At 37.7% G+C, this 27,770-nt stretch overlaps 2 protein-coding genes across 3 annotated transcripts; both read right to left on the bottom strand.

Moving 5' to 3' along the window:
- Positions 1-348: 348 nt before the first annotated feature.
- On the bottom strand, positions 349-12,755 carry LOC101899817 (protein psiQ). The gene is made up of 4 exons (XM_005187535.4): positions 12,488-12,755; positions 12,298-12,408; positions 662-1,609; positions 349-596 (listed from the first exon to the last, which is right to left on the bottom strand). Exons 1-4 carry the CDS (start codon positions 12,567-12,569, stop codon positions 397-399), a joined length of 1,341 nt encoding a protein of 446 aa, XP_005187592.1. The 5' UTR covers positions 12,570-12,755; the 3' UTR covers positions 349-396.
- A 1,996-nt stretch (positions 12,756-14,751) lies between these two features.
- Positions 14,752-26,526, bottom strand: LOC101899648 (uncharacterized). 2 transcript variants are annotated; one of them, XM_011295871.3, is made up of 5 exons: positions 26,404-26,526; positions 26,207-26,342; positions 26,009-26,128; positions 15,164-15,415; positions 14,752-15,029 (listed from the first exon to the last, which is right to left on the bottom strand). In XM_011295871.3, exons 2-5 carry the CDS (start codon positions 26,286-26,288, stop codon positions 14,830-14,832), a joined length of 654 nt encoding a protein of 217 aa, XP_011294173.1. In that variant the 5' UTR covers positions 26,289-26,342; positions 26,404-26,526; the 3' UTR covers positions 14,752-14,829. The 2 variants fall into 2 exon arrangements, with proteins under 2 accessions (XP_011294173.1, XP_005187591.1); XM_005187534.4 differs by having other exon boundaries at positions 26,207-26,449.
- Positions 26,527-27,770: the final 1,244 nt, after the last annotated feature.

Below are 27,770 nucleotides of genomic sequence, written 5' to 3'. Positions count from 1 at the left end.
TCTTCTTTAAAAAATCTACGTTTTTTGGTCCTTGGAAAAAAGTCTTCTTAAAAGTATACTGATTTTGGGTCCTTGGAAAAAAATCTCTCTTCTTTAAAAACTTCTCATTTTTTGGGTCCCTCGAGACAGTTTCCTTAAAAATATCCCCATTTCAAGTCCTTGCAAAAAGGACTTCTTTAAAAAAAATGTACATTTGTAGATCATTGGCCTCGTTCTTTTTCGGTTATTTTATAAAAATCCACATCGTTGGGTCTTTAAAAAAGGGTGGGTATAATTTATTAAAATTGTATTTAAAAAAAAAAATATATATATATATATTTTTCAAATTATTGATGGAAAATATTTGTATTCCTTATTTTATTTAACAGTAAAATTCTCCATGGTTTTCGTTGCTTTTCAATTCGTATACCAGATGACGGAAAGCATGGCAATGATAAGACCCACAAAAATGCCAACAGCTTGGGCGCCATTTGAAGATTTGCCGGTATTACAGTTGGCGGTGTGACACAGGGTACACTGTTTGTTTTTGGCATCCGAACAGATGGCCTGGGTTTGGGCATCGGCATCAATGTAACAGCCACGTATAGCAACGCCATCTGTAAATGAAAACCAAAAGGTAGAGTGGAAATATCCTCCGTTTTGTAATGATTTTCTAACTTACTCCAAATGCCATGGAAACATCCCTCTTCGGGTGAACTTTCGCCCGTTCGACATTTTTTGCCACTGACTTTCGAGGCATCGTTCCAGCAATCCTTGTTCTCATCGCTGCGACACACAATGCACTGGAAGTTCGATGACTCTGCACTTCGGTTGCAGCCATCTTCATTGCTGCACACCTTGCAGGCATCGCCAGCCTTTTCACATTTCTCCTTGGTGGCGGCATCATTGTGCAGGCAACTGCGTTGAATGTCTCCATCGGCCACCAGCGTGAAACAAGCTTCCTTGTCCGAGTACAGTATCTTCTTTTCACAATCCTTGGCCTCGGCGGCAGCCTGCTCCTTGTAGCAATCGGTGCCCTGGCATTGAATGCATTTCAGTTTCTGTTGCCTCTCATATGTGGAATTGTTGCAGTTGTCCGTTTGGCATGTGACACAGCCCTGTTCGCCGCCACCTGTGCCACACTTGGCATTGTCATCCGACTTACAGCCCCGAGTGACCGCAGTTGCACTTTCGGCCGTCATATAGCATTCGTCGTTGTCGACATAATTACGGCAGGGTTTCTTGGGAACAGCACTGACGCTAACATCGCTGCAATCCGTCTGGGCACACTGGTAACAGTGGATACGCTTGGTTGGGAAGTACCCGGCATTGCTAATGGATCCGTCAGTTTTCTTGCAAGTGGTGTCATTGTTGCAGCTATCATCGGCCGTGGCACAACGCCGTTCGACTTTTTTATCCTTGACCTGGACAAAACATTGGGTGGTGGAACTTTCGCAAATCTCGTTGTATTTGACGAGCGAACCATCCGTTTGGGAGCAATCAGCATCGTCTGTACTGCACTTTTTGCAGATATTATGGTTGTTGCAAGAATCACCTGTGCAGGATTTACATGTGCTGGCTTCGCAAGGTTGGTCTTTTTGAAGGCATCCCCGGGTTATTACGCCGCCGTCTGAAAGCAAAAAAAGACAATTTTATTAAATGGGAACTCAGAATGGCTTTCGGAAATAAAATCTTTTGATAGACGACCTTTTAAGAGGCCTTCTGGGCCTTTCAAAACTCAATTAATTCAAAATCTGAAGAAAGGCTCTCACAACGAACAAGGAGAGGGGGCTAATGTTTTCCTAGGCCTTTCAAGAGGTCTTCTGGGCCTTTCAAAACTCAATTAATTCAAAATCTGAAGAAAGGCTCTCACAACGAACAAGGAGAGGGGGCTAATGTTTTCCTAGACTTTGGGAAGCGCCGAAATCTAAATATCTACCTCAAAAACTTCTGAAAAACAACCTACACTACGACACTGGTCGAAAACAATTGAATGGGGTTTGGTCTGCAACCAATTATTTTTGTTGTTTGTATATGTGGGTTATAACGACGGGACTTCTCCCCCTGGACTGGAATAGCCGAGTTGAAATCCAGCAGTTTTTACAGAAATTTATTGGTCGAGACGGGAATAGGATTTATAATTTAGTTATTTACAACTTATGCTGATTTTAGCCTAGCAGTCCGTGCTGGGGGTAATTATCAATTATTCTTCCGATTCAAGACCGGGAGAAGTACATGGGTCACGGGACAAGGAAACAGGGAATCGGTTATGATGCAACATTTCTACCGAGTGTATTTCGACGCAAGAGACCTTGATAAGTACTTAGGCGATGTTAACAGGATATAAAAACTTACGAGGATATTTAAGTATAAGGTTTTAAGAGGCATTTATTAGTACCCAAACAGACTGCAAGGATATTCTAGGATACGTTTGCCAGAGACCTTAATAAGAACTCAATGATATTCCAGGATACGGTGGCCAAAGACCTTAATAAGTATCAAATCATACCTTAATCAATACTTAAGCAGACTATGAGGATATGGTTACAAGAGACCCTAATAAATACTCAAGCGGACTACAAGGATGTTCTTGGATCCGGTTGCAAGAGACCCAAATAAGTACTCAAACAGACTACAAGGATATTCAAAGCTACGGTTTTAAGAGACCTGAATAAGTATTCAAGCAGACTAAAAGGATATTCAAGGATACGGTTTTAAGAGACCTAAATAAGTATTCAAGCAGACTACAAGGATATTCAAGGATACGCTTGCAAGAGACATTAATAAATACTCAAGCAGACGACAAGGATATTGAAGCAGACGACGAGGATATGGTTGCAAGAGCCCTTAATAAATACTCAAGCAATAAGCACTCAACGGACTACAAGGATATTATAGGATACGGTTGCAAGAACCCTTAATAAGTACTCAAGCACACTACAAGGATATTCTAGGATACGGTTGCAAAAGACCTTAATAAGTACTCAAGCACACTGCAAGGATATTCAAGAATATAGAGATTTTGCTCTTTAGGTCGTATATAACAAGAGCAAGCCCCGATCTCTCTCCATGTGCTTTGAGCCATCCATGAAGCCAAAACTCAGACCACTTGGGCCGATTATTAGCCATTTGGTGGACAATAAACATGTCGGAAATAGTATCAAATTTTAGAAACAGTTTAGATTTGTTCGAATTGGTCACCTTTGGCACGAATTATGTCTTTCAAACGGCCAATGAAGGCGTCACACGCTGCCCGAATGTTGCTCTGCGGTATTTTGGCCTATTCCCGACGAAGCGCTTGCTTGAGAGTGATTGACACTTTGGTATTTCTTAGTGCCAACCTTGCTTTCCAAAATGCACCAGACGCAATAGTCCAACGGATTGGTATCCGTAGATTGTAGTGGCCATAGAGCACTGGAAATGAAGTGGGGAACCTCATTTTGTAACCATTCTTTGGTGGCGCGTGCTGCGTTCGAATGTTCAAGGTCTGCGGCCAAACAATATAATGAGCTGTCACTGGAATAATTTTAACAGCTGTCGGACAAGGGACTTAGAAATGACAGCAGTCTGAAGTTAGTTGCAGTTTTTTTTTTATCGAAACAAGCGTCGCAATGGCCGCAAAATGGCTCGTGAGCTGAACATATCGCAATATTCCATTCGGCATATATTGAAAAATGAGCTCGGGGTAAAACCTTTGAAATACCAAAAAGTACAATAACTTACACCGCAACAGAAAGAAAATAGACTCAAAAGAGCTAAAGAGTTGCCTCGCCTGGCCGAAAGTGGTGAACTGCCGAATTTGGTTTTCTCCGAAATGAGAAAACATTCGTTGTCCAGCAGAGCAGTTTGTAAACAAACAAAATGATAGTGTTTACTTGCCAAAGAGGTCAGCTGAAAATGTACACTTTCGGTTGGCCACCAGAACTCAAGCGCCGGCAATGGTGATGGTGTGGGCCGCCATAACAGCCGATGGTCGTTCTCTGCTCGTATTAATCGACCGTGGCATTAGAATAAATGCCGAATATTATAGAGAAAATATTCTGGAGGATGTACTACAGCCTTGAGCACGCAAACATTTTGGCCGCTGACCTTGGACATTCCAACGAGACTCAGCAGCATCGTACTCAGCACGCGCCACCCAAGAATGGTTACAAAATGAGTTTTCTCTCTTCATTTCCAGCGCCTAATGGCCACCAAAATCTCCGGATACCAATCCGTTAGACTATTGTATCTGGAATATTTTGGAAAGTAAGGTTGGAACTAAAAAATACCGAAGTGTCGATAACCTCAAGCAAGCGCTTCGCCGGGAATGGGCCTAAACACAGCAGAGCAATATTCGGACAAATTCGAACAAATCTAAACTTATTGTAAAATTTGATCCTAGTTTTCATTCGATAAAATTAAAAAAAAAAACAAGTACAAAATATGTAAGTTAGGCCGGGGCGAACTTTGAATACCCTCCTCCATTTGGTACATATTTAGCAATTTTCAAAAAAAAAAAAATAAAATCCGTTAAAAATTCTGTTAAAATCTTGAAAATACCTAATGTAGCCGTATATTAGAGCCTATACGACGACGTGGACCTGCATAGGCGACTTTTGTCACAAGCTATTACAATATTCAAATGCGAAACTTGAGAAAAAAAATCTGTTTATAATGTAGCTAAAATCATCAATATACCGAATATAGGGATGTACCATGTTGGTTATAAAACGTAGATCTGCACAGACAATTTTCTGTCATAGGCTGTAATATCCATTACGAACTTCAAATACCAAAATTGAAACAATTCCGGTGAATAATGTCGCTAAAATCATCAAACTCCAGAGTAGCGGGAGGTACCGTCATATGGGGACTATACGAAGACGTGGACCTGCTTAAACAATTTTCTGTTCTAAGCTGTAGTATCCATTACGAACTTCAAATACCAAATTTGAACCACTTCCGGTAAATAATGTAGCGAAAATCATCAAACTACCGAATATCGGGAGGCACCGTTGTATGGAGGCTATATGAAGACGTGGACCTGCACAGACAATTTTTTGTCATGGGCTGTAGAATACATTACGATCTTCAAATACCAAATTTGAAACAATTCCGGTAAATGATGTCGCTAAAATCAACAAAATACCGAATATCGGAAGGTACCATTATATGGGAGCTATAGGAAGACGTGGACCTGCATAGAAAATTTTTTGTACTAAGCTGTACTATCCATTACGAACTTCAAATACCAAATTTGGAACAATTCCGGTGAATAATGTAGCTAAAATCATCAAAATACCGAATATCGGAAGGTACCGTTATATGGGGGCTATACGAGGACGTGGACCTACATGACTTATTTTTTGCCTTAGGATGTAGTATCTATTGCGAACTTCAAATACCAAATTTGAAACAATTCCGGTAAATAATATCGCTAAAATCATTAAAATACCGAATATCGGGAGGTACCGTTATATGGGGGCTATACGAAGACGTGGATCTACATGGCCCATTTTCTGTTTTATGCTGTCTATTACAAACTTCAAATACCAAATTTGAAACAATTCCGATGAATAATGTCGCTAAAATCATCGAAATACCGAATATCGGGAGGTACCATTATATGGGGGTTATACCAAGACGTGGATCTACATGGCCCTTTTTCTGTTTTATGCTGTAGTATGTATTACAAACTTCAAATACCAAATTTGAAACAATTCCGGTAAAAAATGTCTCTAAAATCAACAAAATACCGAATATCGGGAGGTACCGTTATATGGGGGCTATACGAAGACGTGAACCTACATGGCCCATTTTCAATACCAAAAGTCCTGCAGACATAGTACAAATTTGAGTAAAATTTTATCAACCTTCATCATTTCGTTCGGAAGCTAGAGTGATTTCCACAGACGGACCGACTATGGTGGAGGTTATAGAAAAATTTAAAAATTATGGCGTTCGACTTCGTTGCAGTTTTGTTATCTCCCGATTTGGTGTTTACGCCCCTCACATTCGTAATATGCATTCAATTTTGATAATCCTTGTCTCATTTACTCACGAAATTATTTCAAATCTGTTATTTAAGAAGATTTGGAAGGTAACAATGCTTGAAGTATAAAATCGTCTATGGAGGTTCCCGTTTTGGAATTTCAACGACAAACAATCAATCTGGCAACATCATTATCGATATCAACTAATTAACCCACAATACAAACTAACTTGCCTACTATTCTGAGCTGAGTTGACTAACAACTTGTTATCTCTGCCTAGGGTTATCTCTTGGCAATTGTAATTTTTCTAATCGAATAACTCAGAATTGAGTCATTAAAAAAAAAACGAAAAAAAAACTCCCACACATATCGAGCTACTTAATTAAGTTCTCATTTATTGATGTCTTTCCTGCGGAATAATAATTTCCCCTTTTAATTCCGGCCGTATTACGCATCCATCATAATATTCCTAATATTATGAGCAATTTTATTATTCTGCGGAATTAAAAATCGGTAATAACTTGTAAGAATTTCTTGGTAAATTTCACAACTTATCAGTATTTGAGGCCACACACAAACAACAACAATGCGATATGAAAACAAATATTGGCTGAAAAGGTGGATAGAGAGAGAGAGAACTGATATCTGATTGTTGGGTTAAAGAACTGAGTGAAAAAAAAAAAAAAAAACACGGGGACTCTGGGTGGTGGAGGCCAATGCATGAATATTGATTGGTTGATAGATAAGATTGTACCGTTTCAGCAGAAACAACAACTGCAGAAGCTCACTAAAAACTATGTACGGATCTGAGGAGTTAATGTTCTGATCTTATCAGATGTTCATAGTTACCAGAAGAAGATCGACTGAAATGGGTCGCAAATCAATTCTCAGTTTTATTTTATTTATTTTTTATTGCACCCTACACCTCGTAGTGGTAGGGGTATTATGTCTTTGGAGAAGGAAGGGAGATAGATCTTCATAGAATTCTAAGGATCTTCATAGAATCACTTTCTGAGTCGATTTATGGAGGTCAGTCTGCCCAATCAGCAGAAATTGGTGGGAATCGATTAAAACTGGATATAGCTCCCATATAAAGGGTTGCCCATATTCGACTGACCCATGGGCCCATTCCAATCGACGAGGCTTGTCCACAGGCAACATTCTTTGCGTCAATTGAATTTTGTACGGGAACAAATGCAAATCAATGCGAATAATCCATTGTGTAAAGTGGACTGAGCCGTGCCCAACTGCTGAGAACGGCGTTTTTTGGGATGTTCTTGGGGACCTCTCAACACTGGCTCGTATGGCAGCGATATTCTCGGCCGATCGCCTTGGTCGACTTTTATATGGCCTCTTCGGATTAGAAAGAGCCTTACCAATCGAAAATTTTTCGTATAAAGGCTTAATGGTGTTCTTAGAAGGCGCACTTCTCACATTTTTTAATGTTTTAAAAGCACGTTGAGTTTTCACAATTGACTTCTTCTGTGAAATGTAAATTTGCGAATATTGGTTCATGGTAAAAATCTGCTTGGACTGACGCTTCAAACGCGGTATGTCATTAAGCGATGTGACATCTCTGTCAAAAGTTATGGCATTGCCAGATGGGTACGTCGAATATGGGCAACCCTGTACATCTCTAACTGATTTCGGGTTAATTGTGCACAAATGGCCAATATCAGTCCAAATGACCTTAATTTTGGTAATTCCGACTCAATTCATTCCAGAAAGAAGTATTTCAAATTTGTTAAAAATCGGTTCAGATATGGATATATCTCCCATATCTATCTGTAACCGAGTTTTGGTAAATTGTGCACCAAATGGCCAATATCATTCCAAATGACCTGAATTTTAGCACATCCGACAGAATTCAGTCTAGAAGCAAGTACATCGAATTCGGAGAAAATCGGTTCAAATATAGCTATAGCTCCCGTATATGTGTTTCTTCCGATATTGGTGTTTAAGTCCCGCACATGCGTAATATGAACTCCACAAAAATAATATTTGGTACCAGATATTTTGTAGAGCTCGGAAATACCTTTGCAAAATTTTATCGAGATAGAATCAGATTTGGATATAGCTCCCATAAATATCTTGAAACGATTTCGTGATAATTGTGCACCAAATGACCAATATCAGTCCAAATGACCTGAATGTTGGCACAAAGGACCGACTTCAGTCTGGAAGTAAGTACGTCAAATTTGCTGAAAATCGGTTCAGATATTGCTATAGCACGCATTTATATATTTCTTCCGAATTGGTTTTTAAGTCCCTCGCATTCGCATAATGCACTCCACAACAATGTTATTTGATACCAGACATCAGATATGTTTCATCCGATTTTGGAGATTAAGTTCCTCACATTCGTAATATGCACTCGAATAGAGCTCGAAAATACCTCTGCCAAATTGCCTCAAGATCGGTTCAGGTTTGGATATAGTTCCCATATATATATATATATATATATATATATATATATATATATATATATCTTTAAACGATTTCGGGTTAATTGCACACCAAATGACCAATTTCAGCCCAAATAATCTGAATTTTGGCACATCCGACTACAAGAATATTCAAGGATACTGTTGCGAGTGACCTTAATATGTAATCAGGCTGACTACATAGAAATTCTAGAATGCGGTCTGAGAAGACCTTAATGACAGGTATGAAAAAACAACAACCAACTTCAGACTGCTGTCGTTGCTAAGCCACTCGTCCGACAGCTGTTAAAATTATTCCAATGACAGCTCATTATATTGTTTACAAGCGTACAAAAGCATTTTGGTGAGAATTTTCCAGAATAAAAGTTATACGCGATGAAGGAGTTGCTTCGCTTGGTCGGAAGTGGTAAACTGCTGAATTTAGTTTTCTCCGATGAGAAAACATTCGTTGTCCAGCAGAACAGTTTGTAAACAAACAAAATGATCGTGTTTACTTGCCGAAGAGGTCAGCTGAAAATATACATCTTCGGTTGGCCACCAGAACTCAAGCCCCGGCCATGGTGATGGTGTGGGCCCTCAGAACAGCCGATTGTCGCTCTCCGCTCGTATTAATCGACCGTGGCATCAGAACAAATGCCGAATATTCTCGCGAAAATATTCTGGAGGGCACGCAAACATTTTGGCCACAGACCTTGGACATTCCAACTGGGTCTCAGCACCATTGCACTCAGCACGCGCCACTCCAGAATGGTTAGAAAATTAGGTTTCTCGCTTCATTTCCAGTGCACAATGGCCACCAATACCTCCGGATACCAATCCGTTGGACTATTGTGTCTGGAGTATTTTGGAAAGCAAGGTTGGCACTAAAACATACCAAAATGTCGATTACCTCAAGCAAGCGCTTCGGCGGGAATTGGCCAAAATACCGCAGAGCAACATTCGGGCAGCGTGCGACGTTTTCATTGGCCGTTTGAAGGCCATAATTCGTGCCAAAGGTGACCAATTTTATGTCTTAAGCTGTAGTATCCATTTCGAACATCAAATTCGAAATTTGAAACAATTCTGGTGAATAATGTCGCTAAAATCATCAAAATACCGAATATCGGGAGGTACCGTTATATGGGGACTATACGAAGACGTGGACCTGCACAGACAATTTTCTGTCTTAGGCTGTAGTATCTATTACGAACTTTAAATATCAAATTTGAAACAATTCCGGTGGAAAATGTCGTTATAACCAACAAAATACCGAATATCGGAAGGCACAGTTATATGGGAGCTATACCAAAACGTGAACCTACATGGCCCATTTTCAATACCAAAAGTCCTGCAGACATAACATACATTTGAGCAAAATTTTGTCAATCTACTTCAATTCGTTCGGAAGCTAGAGTAATTTCCACAGACGGACGGACATCGCGAAATCGACATAGAATTTTATGCTGATCAAGAATATATCTACTTTGTGGGGTCTAAAATGTATATTTCGAGGTGTTACAAACGGAGTGACAAACTTAATATACCCTCCGTACTATGGTGGCGGGTATAAAAACCTTAAACAAAGCAAGATAAGCATCCAGCCCTCGTCAAATCTCAACACACATCCAAATATTTTTGCTAACGCAAGATCTCTTGTGAATATGATATACATCTGTTAACCCTTTCTGGTACCTCAACCACAGAGGGTCACAATTTCCAATACTCATAGCTGTCATATCTTGCGAAACAAGTCGCCGATTCTTTACAACTTGCTATATCTAAATAATTCTCTTAACCAGAAATCTGATATGAATATGATATGAAATCGGAATGAATGCCACTCCATAGCTTGAAATGGTTTCCTTTGACAGCATATCATAAACTAGTGGGCGGCATTACAAAGGCTATTGGAAGAGTAGTGATAGGGAACCACCTGTTAGTTGTGGGCTAGATTTTGCTTGGTCATAAATAATGCAATAAATTAATCTATGCCGAAATCATTTGATATATTCGAAAGTAGGAACATGACAACCTGAGGTCTTAGAGTTAAGAAGAAATTATGAATAACCTAAGTTCTAGAGAATTTTTCAGAGCATCAGAACATCGTCTATTCACTTTCTTCGTCCCCGAAAAAAAAACAATATTATAATTAATCCATAGATGGCAAATTTTATCTTTGAGTGGCGTTGATGGTATTCTGGCGTGTGGTTCTGGGTGTGGTTCACTCACGACCGATATACAGTGAGTCACAGTCAAAAGTATCCACTTGTGTTTTTATACCCTCCACCATAGTATGGAGGGAAATGTACATTTAGACCCCACAAAGTATATATATTTTTCATCAGCATAAAATTCTATGTCGATTTAGCGATGTCCGTCCCTCTGTCCGTCTAACCGTCTGAGGAAATCACTCTAGCTTACGAACGTAATGAGGTAGGTTGATAAAATTTTACTCAAATGTATATTATGTCTGGAGTACTTTTGGTATCGAAAATGGTTCACGTTTTGGTATAGCCCCCATATACCAGCACCTCCCGATATTCGGTATTTTGATGATTTTAGCGACATTATTCACCCGGAAATGTTTCAAATTTGGTATTTAATGTTCGTAATGGACACTACAGCTTAAGACAGAAAATTGTTTATGCAGGTCCACGTCTTCGTGTAGACCTCATATAACGGTACCTCCAGATATTCGGAATTTTGATGATTTCAGCGACGTTATTCACCGGAATTGTTTCAAATCTGGTGTTTGAAGTTCGTATTGGATATTACAGCCTATGACAGGAGATTGTCTGTGCAGGTCCCCGTCGTCGCATAGCCCCCACGTAATGGTACCTTCCGATATTCGGTATTTTGATGATTTTAGCGACATTATTCACCGGAATTGTTTCAAATTTAGTATTGGAAGATCTTAATGGGTACTACAAACTATGTTAAAAAAATCTCGTATGCAGGTCCACGTTTTCGTATAGCCCACATATAATGGTACCTTCCGATATTCGATATTTTGTTGATTTTAGCCACATTATTCACCGGAATTGTTTTAAAGTTGGTATTTGAAGTTCGTAATGGATACTACAGATTAGTACAAAAATTTTTCCATGCAGGTCCACATCTTCGTATAGCCCCCATATAACGGTACTTCCCGATATTCGAAATTTTGATAATTATAGCAACATTTTTCACCGGATTTGTTTCAAATTTGGCATTTGATATTCGTAATGGGTACTTCAAACTATGGCAAAAATTTTCGTATGCAGGTCCATGTCTGCGTATGGCCCCCATATAACGGTACCTCCCGATATTCGGTATTTTGATGATTTAAGCGACAATATTCACCGGACTTGTTTCAAATTTGAAATTTGAAGTTCGTAATGGGTACTACAGCCTATAACAGGAGATTGTCTGTGCAGGTCCACGTCTTCGTATATCCCCCATATAACAGTATCTCCCGATATTCGGTATTTTGATGATTTAAGCGACAATATTCACCGGACTTGTTTCAAATTAAGCATTGAAAGATCTCAACGGGTACTACAAGCTATGGCAAAAATTTTCGTATGCAGGTCCACGTCTTCGTATAGCCCCCATATAACGATACCTGCAGATATTCGGTATTTTGATAATTTTAGCTACATTATTCACCGAGTTTCAAGTTTCGCACTTGAATATTGTAATGGGTTATGACAAAAGCTGCCTGTGCAGGTCCACGTCGTCGTATAGACCATAATACATCAGCTACATTCGGTACTTCTAAAATGTTAATATAATTTTCAATGGATTTTATTTTTTTTGAAAATTGCCAAATTCGTTGCAAACCACTTTTACTTTAACTAATCTATTCTAAGACAAATAATACTAATAATGACAGAATGCAAATGCTTTGTTCTATTTTGAAATTGTTGGCAGCTACTTACCGTTACTAGTAAAACACATTTCAACTCCTTCGGCACAATCTGCCGCCACTATTTTCGTGTAGTCCAGGCAATTTTGATCATCATTCGAACTGCACTTTAGACATTTAATAGCTGGCCAATGAAGCAGAAAAAAAAACGATATTTTTACTTAAAGTCCACAAAATCTGCAACAAAACATCAGACAACATACCTCCTACCCGGGGCGTCAGCGATGCAAATACCAGTAATATTCCCAGACATCCATATGTGGCGATTCCCTTCGGCAAATACATGTTCAGGGGCTTTTGTGTTTATCAATTATTCAGCTTTATCGATAGTTCGGCAAAGTGCTTGGTTAAAGTACAACAACAGCAAGAGAGATACAACAACAACAGCAACAACAATTGTGGGTTATAAAATATTCCGATATTTGTTGTTAACACTTCTATGGACAAATTTGAACTGCAATCCAGGTGGGCTATGTGAAATAATGTTATATACCTCGACTAGTTAGTTAGTCAGTCAGTCAGTCAGTCGAGTTGGTGTTATCAAAGGAACAATTGTTTTGTGACTGCTCTTCGGCCGAGCGAAAGAGAAAATTGTATTCAAGGGTCTCTCTTATGTGCCATATTGGAAATTTATGTGAGCGGAAGGCAGGAAAGGTTAATTGGAAAATTGCGACTTGGCAAGTTTAATTATTTTTACATGGGGCTGGGATGGGGGTGATATCTCGCACCAGCCTCTGCTTAATTACGTTTTGTTTACAACTCTGTAAAAGGGCCAGCAGGGGGATCTTATCATCATAAATGAGTTTTATTTTAGTCTATCTCCCAGTACAATCGAGTCACCCAAATCGGAGGAGGGTTTTAATATACTATCCATATTTACTTCAATATTAATATGAATAACAGGAGTTTTGGTATTGAAAATGGGCCACATATCCACGTTTAGGAATAGCCCCCATAAAACAGTACCTCCCTATATTCGGTATTTTTGATGTTTTTGGCGACATTTCTCACCGAAATTCTTTCATATTTTGTATTTGCAATTCGTAATGGATACTACAACCTATGACAGAAAGTTGTCTGTGCAGGTCCACGTTTTGGTATAGCTCTCATATAATAACTCCCGATATTCGGTATTTTGATGATTTTAGCGACATTATTCACCGGATTTGTTTCAAATTTGGTATTTGCAATTCGTAATGGATACTACAGCCTATGACAGAAAATTGTCTGTGCAGGTCCAAGTTTTCGTATAGCCCCCAAAAATCCGTTCCTCCCTATATGCAATGTTTCGGAATTTTTTTACATTTCGTATTTGAAATTCGTACCGGATTAAACAGTTTGTAACGGAAAATTGGTTATGCAGGTCCACCTCTTCGTATAGCCCCTAAATATCGGTACCTCTCGATATTCGATATTTTGATGATTTTAGGGAAATTATTCACGGGAAATCTTTCATATTTCGTGTTTGAATGTTCTCATAGGTACTACAGTGTATTACAGAAAAATGTCTATGCAGGCCCAGGCTTCAGTATAGCCCCTAAATATCGGTACCTCCCTTTATTTTGATGATATTAACTTCATTATTCACGATGTCCGTCCGTCTGTGGAAATCACTCTAGCTTCCGAACGACATGAGGTAGGTTGATACAATTTTACTCAAATGTATATTATGTCTGCAGGACTTTTGGTATTGGAAATGGGCCATGTAGGTCCACGTTCTGGCATAGCTTCCATGTACCTCATATTTTTTTCTTTTTTTTTGTTCTGTGGCGGTGTAAGTTCTTATACTTTTTAGAATTTTAATGGCTTTACCCCGAGCTCATTTTTCAATATTTGCCGAATGGAATATTGCGACATGTTCAGCTCACGAGCCATTTTTCGGCCACTGCGCCGCGGGTTTCGATCAAGCTGATGTTGCTGTTTTCTTCCGTCCACTTCCTTGACGTCGGGCTACGCTACCAGTATCACGGTAACGAGCGATGGCACGAGACACAAAAAATTTATTCACATTTAAATGCTGGAGTGCTCTAACGATAGCCACTTGTGGTTTTCTAGTCAAATATAAAGTAATCACACTATCACGCTTGGATTCCATCACGAATAAAATTTTTTCTGGAGAATGCTCACCTAAATGCTTTTGTACACTTGTAAAGAATATAACGAGCTTTCACTGGAATAATTTTAAAAGCTGTCGTAAGAGTGGCTTGGCAATGACAGCAGTCTGAAGTTGGTTGGCAGTTTTTTCATCTCACCCTGTATAGTACTAGTGCCAAAGTTAATAGTAAGCCAGTAGTGACATTTCCCACAGGTCGGTCTACCATCCATGATTTACATATGCTCTGTTCCCGAACCTGTATTAATGTTGTAATATTTTTCGATATCATAAATGGAAAATCTATTATCGCAGTAAAAAGCTTTAAATTCGTGCAGTTCTGTAATAGAGCAATAAATAAAAAACCAATTCAAATACGAAACAAGAGGGAGAAAAAAAGCTAAAATAATTTTATTATTTTTGGGTACCAAATACCCACTAATTCGGAATCTCTTAATTAACATAATAAACAACTGAGAGCATAGCCATAATAAGACCCATAAAAATGCCAATACTTTGGGCGCCAGATGAGGATTTTTCCGTATTACAGTTTGCTGTGTGGCACAATTTGCACTGATTGTTCGTGGCATCGGCACAGGTGGCCTTAGTTTTGGCATCGGCATCAATGTAACAGCCACGTATGGCAACGCTATCTATAATTGTGAGTAATGAAGTCGAGAAAAATAGAGAGAGAGAGAGAGAGAAAGAGAGAGAGAGAGAAAGGGAGAGAGAGAGTTAGAATTAATATTTAATGAGAATTATCGCATCTTGTTCTCATTCAACTTACTCCAAACACCATGGAAACAACCATCCTCGGGAGAGCTATCACCAGTTCTACACTTCTGGCCAGTAAATTTGGTGGCATCATTCCAGCAGTCCTTGTTCTCATCGCTGCGACAAACAATGCATTGGAATTCGGTTGGTAAGGAAATGTTATTGGTATTACAGCCGGTTTCAGCATTTCCCGTACATTTCAGGCAATTGGGGCTATTGCAGGCCTGATCCTTGGCAAGACAGCCTCGTGTGACAACTGTTCCATCTGGGAAAAAAAAAACAAAAATTATTTGACTATATATCACAACAAAGAAGCAAATCTTGGTCGGAATGTTATAAAGTAATGAAAATTTAAGGTCTTAATCGATCGAGAAGGGGTTTTCAATTTTTGGAAAAATGGTTGACAACTAACAACTGCCAGAGAGAGAGAGAGAGAGAGAGGGAGAGTAATCGTCGATGAAGTAAGACCATATTTAACGATGGATGTGATGTTTCAGTAAGTTTTAAGTTTTTATACCCTCCACCACTCTATGGAGGGTATATTAACTTTGTCATTCCGTTGGTAACTCCTCAAAATATTCATATTCATAATAGACCCTACAAAGTATATATATTCTGGATCAGCGTAAAATTCTAAGACGATCTAGCGATGTCCGTCAGACTGTTGTAGTTACGCTATCTTTGGAACGAATTGAGATAGAAGGCTAAAATTTTGCATACATGCATAGTTTACTAATAGGCAGGTTAAGTTCGTAAATGGGCCAAGTCGGTCCACGTTTTCGTATAGCCCCCATATAACGGTACCTGCCGATTTTCGGTATTTTGATGATTTCAGCAACCCTATTCACCGGAATTGTTTCAAATTTCCTACTGGAAGATCCTAATTCATACTACAGCCTATGCCAAAAATTTTTGTATGCAGATCCTCGTTTTCATATAGGCCCCATACAACGGTACCTCCCGATATTCGGTATTTTGATGATTTAAGCGACATTATTCATCGGAATTGTTTCAAATTTGATATTATAAGTTCCACAGGGATACTACAGCCTATTATAGAAAATTGTCTGTGCAGATTCACTTCTTCGTATAACCCCCATATAACCGTACCTCCCAATATTCGGCATTTTGATGATTTCAGCGACATTAATTACCGGAACTATTTCAAATTTAGTATTTGAAGTTCGCAATGAATACTGCAGCCTATGACAGAAAATTGTCTGTGCAGGTCCACGTCTTCGTATAGCCCACATATAACTGTACCTCCCGATATTCGGTATTTTGATGATTTTAGCGACATTATTCACCGGAATTGTTTCAAATTTGGTATTTGAAGTTTGTAACAGATACTTCACCCTAAGACGGAAAATGAGCCATGTAGGTCCATGTCTTCGTATAGCCCCCATGTAACGTTACCTCCCTATATTCGGCATTTTGATGATTTTAGCGACATTATTCCCTGGAATTGTTCCAAATTTGGTATTTGAAGTTCGCAATGAATACTACAGCCTATGATAGAAAATTGTCTGTGCAGATTCACTTCTTCGTATAACTCCCATACAACCGTACCTCCCAATATTCGTTATTTTGATGATTGTAGCAACATTATTCACCGGAATTGTTTCAAATTTGGTATTTGAAGTTCGTAATGAATACTACAGCCTATGACAGAAAATTGTCTGTGCAGGTCCACTTTTTATAGCCCCCATGGTACCTCCTTATATACGGTATTTTGATGATTTTAGTTACATTATAAACCGATTTTTTTTAAATTTCGCATTTGAATATTGTAATGGCTTGTGACAAAAGTTGCCTATGCAGGTCAACGTCGTCGTATAGACCCTAATATACGGCTACATTCGGTATTATTTTAGGATTTTAACAGAATTTTTATCGGATTTAATTTTATTTGAAAATTGCCAAATTTGATACCAAATGTTGGAGGGTATTCAAAATTCGCCCCAGCTTCAGCTTTTTTACTTGCTATATTTTTTTAAATTTCTCGTTTTTTACGGAAACCATACCCAGCTAAACATTTGAATAAGTGCTACTTGAAATAAGTTGTAAACCACTGCAGAAGAAGTAATAAAAAATTCACACATCTTCGATCACCCTGTATTAATCCTAGTTAAGGACCATGATTATCGTTGGCCAAAGTCTTGGACCATAATCTCACGCCTGGTTTTTTAGCGTCAGTGGACGAAAGGTCCGGCTGTCTAGGGAAATAATTGCATCCGGCTTTCTGCTGCGCCCTGTCTAAACCTTAAGAATTAGCATAAATTTCCATTTGATATTCTTTTATTAACCACAGTTGTGAAATATCCATTGTTCCGATGTTAATCGACAAATGTTTTCCCAATTTTTACGAATTATTAACTAACTATTACTTATCTTCAAATTATTATCTCTTATACCAGCAGCGATAGGGCATTTGTCTAATCGATTAGCTAGGCCGGAGTGACTCACCCAACGCGATTTGTTGTGTTGATTTGTTTGTGTTCAAAGGTCTTTTATCCGCCTTAGATATGATAAGTGGTCTAACGATGATAATTAAATACGGAATTTTTGCACGCCCCCGAACTATTGAGGAAATTGTGAATAGTAACGTTTTTTCGACCTGAAATCAAAAACATCGCACAAAAAACATCTGATTAGGAAAAAATCCCCAAGCTACTCTTAAAATTCGCACAAAAAGATTTCGAAGCGATGGCGGAGAAAACCAAAAACTGCAATGGATCAAAAAAACAATTAAAAAAGCTTTAAGTTCGGCCGGGCCGAACTTTGAATACCCTCCACCATTTGGTACAAATGTAACAATTTTCAAAAAAAAAATAAAATAAAATCCGTTAAAAATTCTATTAAAATCTTAAAAATACCGAATGTAGCCGTATATTAGGGTCTATACGACGACTTGGACCTGCATAGGCAACTTTTGTCACAAGCTATTACAATATTCCAATGCGAAACTTGAAAAAAAAACTGTCTATAATGTAGCTAAAATCGTCAAAATACCGAATATAGGGAGGTACCATGGGGGTTATAAAACGTGGACCTGCCCAGACAATTTTCTTTCATAGGCTGTAGTATCCATTACGAACTTCAAATACAAAATTTGAAACAATTCCGCTAAATAATGTCGCTAAAATCATCAAACTACAAAATATCGGAGGTTCCGCTATATAGGGGGGCTAAACGAAGACGTGGACCTGCACAGACAATTTTCTGTCTTAGACTGAAGTATTCATTACGAACTTCAAACACCAATTCCGGTAAATAATGTCGCTAAAATCATCGAAATACCGAATATAGGGAGGTACCGTTATATGGGGGTTGTACGAAAACGTGGACCTGCACAGACAATTTTATGTCATAGGCTATAGTATTCATTACGAACTTCAAATACCAAATTTGAAATAGTTCCGGTAAAAAATGTCGCTAAAATCATCAAAATACCGAATATCGGGGGGTACTGTTGCATGGGGGCTATATGAAGACGTGGACCTACATGACCCATTTTCTGTTTTATGCTGGAGTATCTATAACAAACTTCAAATACCAAATGGAATGACAAACTTAATATACCCTGTGGAGGGTATAATAAAAATTGAAAGTTACTAAAGCTTGGCTACTGCATCACGAGCAACGACATACATACGCCTTTCACAAGGCCCCGTCCGTCCGTCTGTCTGGCTGGCTGGCTGGTGCGCACGATAACTCTCGAAGGGAGTATCCTTTTTGGATCGAAATTTGGGACGTTGTAATATTATTGTCAAACTTAGATCGAGTTCGGAGATGGGCAATTTCGACCACTCCTCTATTTCAGAGAAAATAATTTACTGCACAGAAAGAGAAAGGATAACCCGATTATGCTCCAACTTTGAATATCCTAATATTTGCATCAGTTCTCCCCCACAAATGGTGAACAATTTTCAATAATTATAACTCTTATAAAATAAAAGATATAAGAGTCCGATTATCTTCAAATTACACACAGCACAATAATGCTAGATGAAGATGGAGTATATCGGTCCACTCTTTCTGGTACCTCCCCCACAAAGGGTCAAATAAATCCGAAATAAGCATGCCGTTCTCTTCATATTTCCCACATCCCATTATTTCTACTAACACAAGATCTGCTGTGAAGATGGGATATATGGGTCCGCTCTTTAAGGTACTTCTCTCTCTCTCTCAAAGGGTCAACATTTTGAATAATTATAACTCTTATGAAATGTGACGTAAGAGACCGATTGTCTTCAAATTTCACACATCACAATATTTTTATTAACCCAAGATCTGGTTCTAAAAATGGGGTAAATCGGTCCACTCTTTCTGGTACCTCCCCCACAAAAGGGTCAACACTTTCAATACCCATGAAGCTCATAAATCGCATAATTAACATCCGATTCCATTCAGATTTGGTACATCTTAATAATTCTGCCAGCACAAGATCTCTTATAAAGATGGTAAAGATCGAACATTTCTCCTGGTACCTCCTCCACAAAGGATTAACGTTTTGAATAACCAGAACGATTATAAAATCTGAAATAACCATCCGATTCTCTTCATATTTCACACATCTCATTATTTCTACTAACACTGACGATGATATATATGTATCTGCCTACCTCTTCTGGTACCTCACCCACAAAGGATCACAGTTTTCAAAACTTATATCTGTCATAACAAGACGGCGATTCTTTACAACTTGCTATATCTAAATATTTCTCTTTACCAGAAATCTGAGATGAATATTTAATTTATCGCAATTTATGATTTCGGATAAAATTGAATATAAATGTGTGATTTCCTTCAGATTTTCCACAAATTTTCACATATCTTATATAAAGTATAGGTAGAAGTAGATATAGTCCAAATCTGGCACGTTGTAATATTTTTATCAGTCTTAGGTCAGATATGAATTGGTCAATTTTGGCTAACTGCTTCGGAACCTCCCCTATAAAGTGTCAACAGTTAGAATAATCATAACTCAAGGCTGGGGCATGGTACACTGAAATAAAGGTAACTTCATTTCGAATTGGCATTCCCAGCTCTGCATTTTCTGCATTTACCTTGTCAAATTTTACTGTACCTTCTTAGTTCTACTATGATTGGGGTATACCCCCAGATAAAAAAAACTGCAACAAACTCAAACGCCATAATTTTTACATTTTTTTTTTAAATATTATTGAACGAAAGCAAAAATTGTCGGAAATAGTATCAAATTTTAGAAAAAGTTTAAATTTGTTCGAATTGGTAACCTTTCGCACGAATTATGGCCTTCAAACGGCCAATGAAAGAGTCACACGCTGCCCGAATGTTGCTCTGCGGTATTCTGGCTCATTCCCGCCAAAGCGCTTGCTTGAGGTGATCGACACTTTGGTATTTTTTAGTGCCATGATTGATTTCCAAAATACTCCGGGCACAATAGTCCAACGGATTGGTATCCGGAGATTTTGGTGACCATTGTGCGCTGGAAATGAAGCGAGGAACCTCAATTTGTATTCAGTCTTGGGTGCCACGTGCTGAGTGCGATGGTGCTGTGTCCTCATGGAATGTCCAAGGTCTGCGGCCAAAATGTTTGGGTGCCCTCCAGAATATTTTCGCGATAATATTCGGCATTTAATTTGATGCCACGGTCGATTAATACGTGTGGAGAGCGACCATCGGCTGTTGTGACGGCCCACTCCATCACCATGGCCTGTGCTTGAGTTCTGGTGGCCAACCGAAGGTGCCATGTGTCAGCTGACCTCGTTGGCAAGTACACACGATCATTTTGTTTGTTTTGGACAACGAATGTTTTCTCATCGGAGAAAACCAAATTCGGCTGTTCACCACTTTCGGCCAAGCGAAGCAACTCTTTAGCTCTTTTGAGTCTATTTTTGTTTCTTGCGGTGTAAATTCTTGCACTTTTTGGAATTTCAATGGCTTACTCCGAGCTCATTTTTCAATATTTGTCGAATGGAATATTGCGATATGTTCAGCTCGAGCGAGACATTTTTCGGCCACTGCGAAGCGGGTTTCGATCGAGTCGCTTCTTGACTTTTCGAACCATTTCTGCTGATGTAGCTGTTTTCTTCCGTCCACTCCCTTGACGTCGGGATACGCTATCAGTATCACGGTAACGAGCGATGGTACGAGACACAAAACATTTATTCACATTTAAATGCTGGAGTGCTCTAACGATAGCCAATTGTTGTTTTCGATAACGTCACTGGAATAATTTTAACAGCTGTCGGACGAGTGGCTTAGAAATGACAGCAGTCTGAAGTTGATTGCAGTTTTTTCATCTCACCCTGTACATCTGTAGGCAAAACCGACTGATCATATTTTACTTGTTTTTGTATTACTTAAGAAAAGCAAATTTTGAAATAAAAAAAATTGCCATTTCTTTTCTCATTTACACAATTGGTCCTTCGACCCGGATCCAGAATGGAATCAACAATCAAATTCCTCGAATTAACAATTCAATTTAAAGGCGTGAATTTGAACATTGGTCCTTCGAGTTGAATCTGAAACTACTTCCGGATCATATTGTTGTGTTTTATTTCTCACTTGGATATTGGTCCTTCGAGTCTCATCGAGAATCGGATCAACATTCAGAGCAAAGAATTGGGTTTCTTTTCTCACTTGTACAATTGGGAAAACTTTTTTCGTGTCACAATTTAAAATTGGAAGATCGAATTTAAAAAAAAACTATAAAAGTCTATATTTTAGTGCGTAGAAACTTGTTATTCGCTTAACCAAACAAACAAAAAAAAAAAACAAATTGTCCTAGTCTATAACAAATAAATTTTAATGAATAAAATATAAATTTAGAAAAAAATAAATAATTGATCTCATGCTTGAAGAACATCAATACCAAACATATTTTCAATATTTCAAAAGATTTTTCTATTATTGACTAGAATATCATTCTAAAATTCCTGATTAATTTCTAGAATCTCCAAATGCCAAATATTTGTCGCCAAGAATTTCCCAATGTATATATTTCACAACTAATCAATTTTGATATGAATGTATGCATCAGAGTAGACAGGTGCCACGGAAAATTTAAGGTACTAAATCAAGCGAAGGCATTGCTTGAATTTTGGATAATTGATAAGATTAGTTCATATTCTTCGATATTCCAGCTGTGTGAAGGACAGAGTTATCAGTGTTGGCTTGATAAATTTGAATTGACAAAAAACTTGTCGAAGATCCCAGCTGTAAATAATTATTTCCTAACAGTAAACCAAAGTGAGTCATTAATACAGGAGAAAAAAAAAAAAAAGAAATGACAACAAAATTGAAAAAATAAATTTTTCTGATATATAATAAGAAACCACGCAATAACTTAAAACAGGTGGCATGTTTAGAAAAGGGCCATTGGCCATTGGACCCATATTGATCCCTGTATGGTGGTAACTTTTCAACATAATAAGAACTCAAAAATACCAAAATTTGGTGACATTAAAGGGAAAATATGACTAAAATTTAAAAATAATATTTTCGAAAAATAGCAAATATGTTTTTATAATAAAATAGAGAATAGCGGGACTACCTACCGCTGAAAAGAGAGTTTTTTTTTTTTTGTAAAAATACAGTCCACATTAAAAATTAATAAAATAGCATTTTTCGTAGCTACATGTGGTATGTTTGAGTTAGATAGCGAGATGAAACATGATACCTACAAACTGATGTGTATAAGATTTTTGGCGGTGCATAGAGTCCTAACCTTACCTCATGCCTTTCTCTCTTTACACATTTCACCCAACAAAAAATCACAAATTATTTTATTCTTTTATCTCACTATCTTATTTTAATACCTCTCATTAAATTAAACTCCATCTATGTCTTCCTCTCTCTCTCTCTCACTCTAATCTATCACTGAATCTGTTGCTCTTTAATGTTCGCCCACTTGAACTACACATTTCGTTTTATACCCTCCACCATACATAGTATGGAGGGTATATTAAGTTCCTCATTTCGTTTGTAACTTATCGAAATAATCATTTTAGACCCAACAAAGTATATATATTCTTGATCAGCGTAAAATTCGAAGACGATTTAGCCCTGTACGTCCGCCCGTCTGTTGTAATAAAAAACGAATTAAGATAGGAAGCAAACATTTTTTTGTCTGCAGGCAGGTCAAGTTCGAAGATGGGCTATTGGGATTTGTTTGAAATTCTACACAAGGAGTCCCTTATGAGTACTTAACCCCCTTTAAGAGAATTGTCCATATAGGTCCACAATATCGTATAGCCCCAATATGACAGTACCCTCCATTTTCGGTATTTTGATGATTTTAGCCACACTTTTCAATGGAATTGTTTGAAATTCCATACAAGGAGGCCCTTGTGAGTACTTAACCACCTTTAAGAGAATTGTCTATATAGGTCCACGATATCGTATATCCCCCATATAAAGTTACCCCCCGATATTCGCTAATTTGATGATTTTAGCCACATTTTCCAATGGAATGGTCTGAAAATCCACACAAGGAATTCCTTGTGAGAACTTTATCCCTTGGAAGAGTATTGTCTATATAGGTCTACGATATCGTATAGCCCCCATACAACCGTATCTCCGATATTCGGTATTTTGATCATTTTAGCCACATTTTCCAATGGACTTGTCTGAAAATCCACACAAGGAGTTTCTTCTCTACCCTCTGGAAGAGAATTGTTTATATAGGTCCACGATATCGTATAGCCCCCATGCAAAGATTCCCCCCAATATTCGGTATTTTGATGATTTTAGCGACATTTTCTGAATTCTGGAATTGTCTGAAAATCCACACAAGAAGTTCTTTCGGAGTACTTCACCGTATGGGAGAGAATTGTTTAGGTCTACGATATCGTACATCCACCATATAACGCTTCGTAAATGGGCCATGTTTTCGTATAGCCCCCATGTAACGGTACCTCCCGATATTCGATATTTTCATGATTTCAGCGACATTATTTACCGGAATTATTTTACATTTCATATTTGAAGTTCGTGATGGGTACTACAACCTATGGCAAAAAAATTCTTATGTAGGTCTTCGTATAAGGTCCCATATGACGATACCACCCGACATTCCATATATTTTATTGATTTTAGCGACATTTTTCATTGGAACTGTTTCAAATTTGGTATTTGAAGTTCGCAATGGGTACTACAGCATATTACAAAAAAATTTAGAAAGCAGGTTCACTTCTTCATATAGACCCTATATAAGGGCATTCAATTAGTTTTCGGAATTTCTTTTAAAAATCTTCAAGTTCCTTTCAAATGGTGGAGGGTATTTACAGTTCGGCCCGGCCAAACTTAGCCGCTTTTTTATTTGTCTTTGTGCATTTGTTTGTAACAGGCAAAAGGAAATGAGATAGACCCATAGTTCCTTTTGATGACCTGCATAGAATCACATTCTGAGTCGATTTATGCATATCCGTCCGTCCGTCCGTCCGTCTGTCCATGAATTTTTATGAACAAAGTACAGTTCGCATTTATTACCCGATCCAGAAGAAATTTTGCACAAATCATTTGTTTGGCCCAAGGACGAAACTTATTGAAATTGGAGATAATCGGAAAAAATTAGATATAGCTTCCATATATATATATATATATATATATCTTCGTCCGATTTGCTTTTTATTTTGCACCAAACGTGTTATATCTGCCCGAATAGTATGGAATTTTGCACATACAACCAAATTAGGCCTTATAATAAGTATGCCAAATTTGAATCGGTTCAGATATAGCTATAGCTCCAATATATATTGTTCATCCGATTTGTTATTTAAGTCCTCCGCAGCCGTAATATGCACTCTGTAACAACAATATTTGGGGAAATATATCAGATACAGCTCAGAAATACCTTTGCTAAATTTTATCGAGATCGGTTCCGATAAGAAGATTGTGGAATAAGAGTAGAGTTGTTTCCATTTTTTTTTTCTAAATTCAAATAAGTTATGTCAGGGTGCAAATTTTGTAACAGCTTTAGTTTAGTAAAAATTATTGATTTTTTTAAACATTTTTCCAGCGGAATTTATTTTTGCTCTGATTTCGGGAAGGTATTATTTTCTTTGTGGACGGATCCGTATACCCGGATATTTCTCTCAAACTCAACCGGACCTAACTCAAAGACTCAAAAAGATAATGAAACACATTGTGGTATTTTGGAGGGATTATAGTGACAACTATAATTTGGCCTGATTTGTGTGGACTTCCAAAATGGGGACTTTTTCGTCTTTTGGAGGATTGTTTTTTTTTTTTTTTTTTAATCCGGGTCCAGAAAATCTGTAATTTTGATACAACTACCGAATCGTATCATGTGACTACTTGTTTGATAGGTATGTTCTTTAGCTTTGGATTGGAACCGGTCTTTTGGGTGAAATTTCCGGGTATCTAGATCCGCTCCCCAAAAGAATGTTTTCCCGGAATCTTTTTTTATAATGGCTTGAATTTTCCGTTCTTCTCTATGTATTATTGAGCTTTGGTGGACGTCCTTTTTGAGGTTCGGAGAAGGATTTTCTCTTTTCGTTTCCCTAAGGCATGGATTTTTTAAAAATTTAAATTCAAGAAAAAAGGGTCTTAAGGCGTGGATTTTTTTTTAAATGTCAATTTAAGACAAAGGGTCCTAAGGCGTGGATTTTTTTAAAAATTTCAATTTAAGACAAAGGGGCGTGAATTTTTTAAAAATTTCAGTGTAAGCCAAATGGCGTAGATTTTTTAAAAATTTCAATTTAAGACAAAGGTGCGTAGATTAAAAAAAAAAAATCAATCTAAGCCAAAGGTGCGTGCATTATTTAAAAATGTCAATTTAAGACAAATGGTCCTAAGGCGTGGATTTTTTAAAAATTTCAATTTGAGACAAACGGTCCTAAATACATACCATTGCTAACAAAACATTCGGTGGCATCGGCAAGGGTATCGGCACAATCGCTGGCTGTTATTTTAGTATTATCCGAGCAATCTGCATTGGCTTTCGAATCACACTGGAGACATTTAATGGCTGAAAGTAATTAAAAAAAAATATATTATTAAATTAAAATAATAATGAAAACAACTAGAACAGCGTATTACAACTTACCTCCCTCACTGGGTGTCATCAGGGCAAATACCAAAAGTACTCCCACACATCCGTATGATCCAATTCCCTTAAGCAAATACATTTTTTCCGTTGCTCTATTTCTTTTTTTTATCAATTATTTCCTCTTATCAATATGCTGTTAAATTATGACAACAATAAATACAAATAATGTTTTTGTTTCTATGGCTTAATAATACCGTTAGCCGTTGTTAACGCTTTGCAAGACAAATTTTAACTGAAATCCATTGTTGGCAGGCATTCAGGTCGGTGGAATAATGTTTAGCAGCCGGCTATGACTAAATGAGTCCAGAGTGTTATCAGAGAGCCACGTTTTCGAAGTTCCATTGAATGAGTAACAGAGAATAAGTGGCATTATGCCTTACCTGTAAGGGAGTGGGTGAGAGAGAGAGAAAGAGTAGGAGAGAGGGAGAAATAGTTGTAGTAGTTGTATATTTTGTTATTACATTTCATTGAAACCAATTTAGCACCTAGCACAAGTTATCTGTTCGACGGCTGTTGGAAGAATCGATATTACGGCACTAGCAAAGACCGTGACATGAAGTTTGGTGGGGTCGAAGCTTTGGCACCCCTTGCCTCCCGGCTAATTATCTTCCTATCAAATAAATTGTTTTCGCACCAGCAATAATTAGCAAAAATTCAATTTTTCAAATACGTTCAGGGGAAATCCAGCAGATTATGAAAATAGACCTAAAATCAGTAAGGAAAAGTCAAAAGTCTAGCGTCGCGCCGACTATATGATACCCCACACTACTATATATATATATATATATATATATATAAATATATATATATATATATATATATATATATATATATATATATATATATATATATATATATATATATATATATATATATATATATATATAGTAGATAAAAATAATTTATTAGAAGTAGATTATACCACCTATCAACCTTTGGCCTTAGAGCAGTTATAATTTAGTTTCAGAGGGACCTATTATATGGGAGGCATATCCAATTCTGAATCGATATTAAAGAAACTTAACGGAGAAATTTTTATCTTAACATAGCTAAAAATTGCATGATATCACTTCGAGAAGGGTTATATTAAAACAAGTTCGGCCGGGCCGAACTTTGAATACCCTCCACCATTTGGAAATTTTCAAAAAATAAAATCCTTAAAAAATTCTGTTTAAATTTTAAAAATGCCGAATATAGCCTTTTTATATACGAAGACGTGGACCTGCACAGACAATTTTCTGTCATAGGCTGTAGTATCCATTACGAACTTCAAATACCAAATTTAAATCATTTCCGTTGAATAATGTCGCCGAAATCATAAAAATACCGAATATAGGGAGGTATTGATATATGGGGCCTATACGAAGGCGTGGACCTCCACAGACAATTTTCTGGCGTAGGCTGTATCATCCGTTGCGAACTTTAAATACCAAATTTGAAACTATTCCGTTGAATAATATCACTAATATCATCAACATACCGAATATCGGGAGGTTCCGTTATATGGGGGCTATACGAAGGCGTAGACCTGCACAGACAATTTTCAGTCATAGGCTGTAGT

Source organism: Musca domestica, unplaced genomic scaffold (genome assembly GCF_030504385.1).
Source record: "Musca domestica strain aabys unplaced genomic scaffold, Musca_domestica.polishedcontigs.V.1.1 3, whole genome shotgun sequence".
In the NCBI taxonomy this organism is placed as follows: domain Eukaryota; kingdom Metazoa; phylum Arthropoda; class Insecta; order Diptera; family Muscidae; genus Musca; species Musca domestica.
Note: the sequence above shows the minus strand (reverse complement) of the source record. Positions and strands in the feature narration are given on the sequence as shown.

Excerpts from the sequence above, each read along its gene's own strand:
- LOC101899817 (XM_005187535.4), bottom strand. The coding sequence starts at position 12,569 with ATGTATTTGCCGAAGGGAATCGCCACATATGGATGTCTGGGAATATTA. Across the intron at positions 12,409-12,487 it reads GCTGACGCCCCGGGTAGGAG|CTATTAAATGTCTAAAGTGC; the intron begins GTATGTTGTCTG and ends TTCATTGGCCAG. Across the intron at positions 597-661 it reads ATGTTTCCATGGCATTTGGA|ATGGCGTTGCTATACGTGGC; the intron begins GTAAGTTAGAAA and ends TTTCATTTACAG.
- LOC101899648 (XM_011295871.3), bottom strand. The coding sequence starts at position 26,288 with ATGTATTTGCTTAAGGGAATTGGATCATACGGATGTGTGGGAGTACTT. Across the intron at positions 26,129-26,206 it reads GATGACACCCAGTGAGGGAG|CCATTAAATGTCTCCAGTGT; the intron begins GTAAGTTGTAAT and ends AATTACTTTCAG. Across the intron at positions 15,030-15,163 it reads TTGTTTCCATGGTGTTTGGA|ATAGCGTTGCCATACGTGGC; the intron begins GTAAGTTGAATG and ends TCACAATTATAG.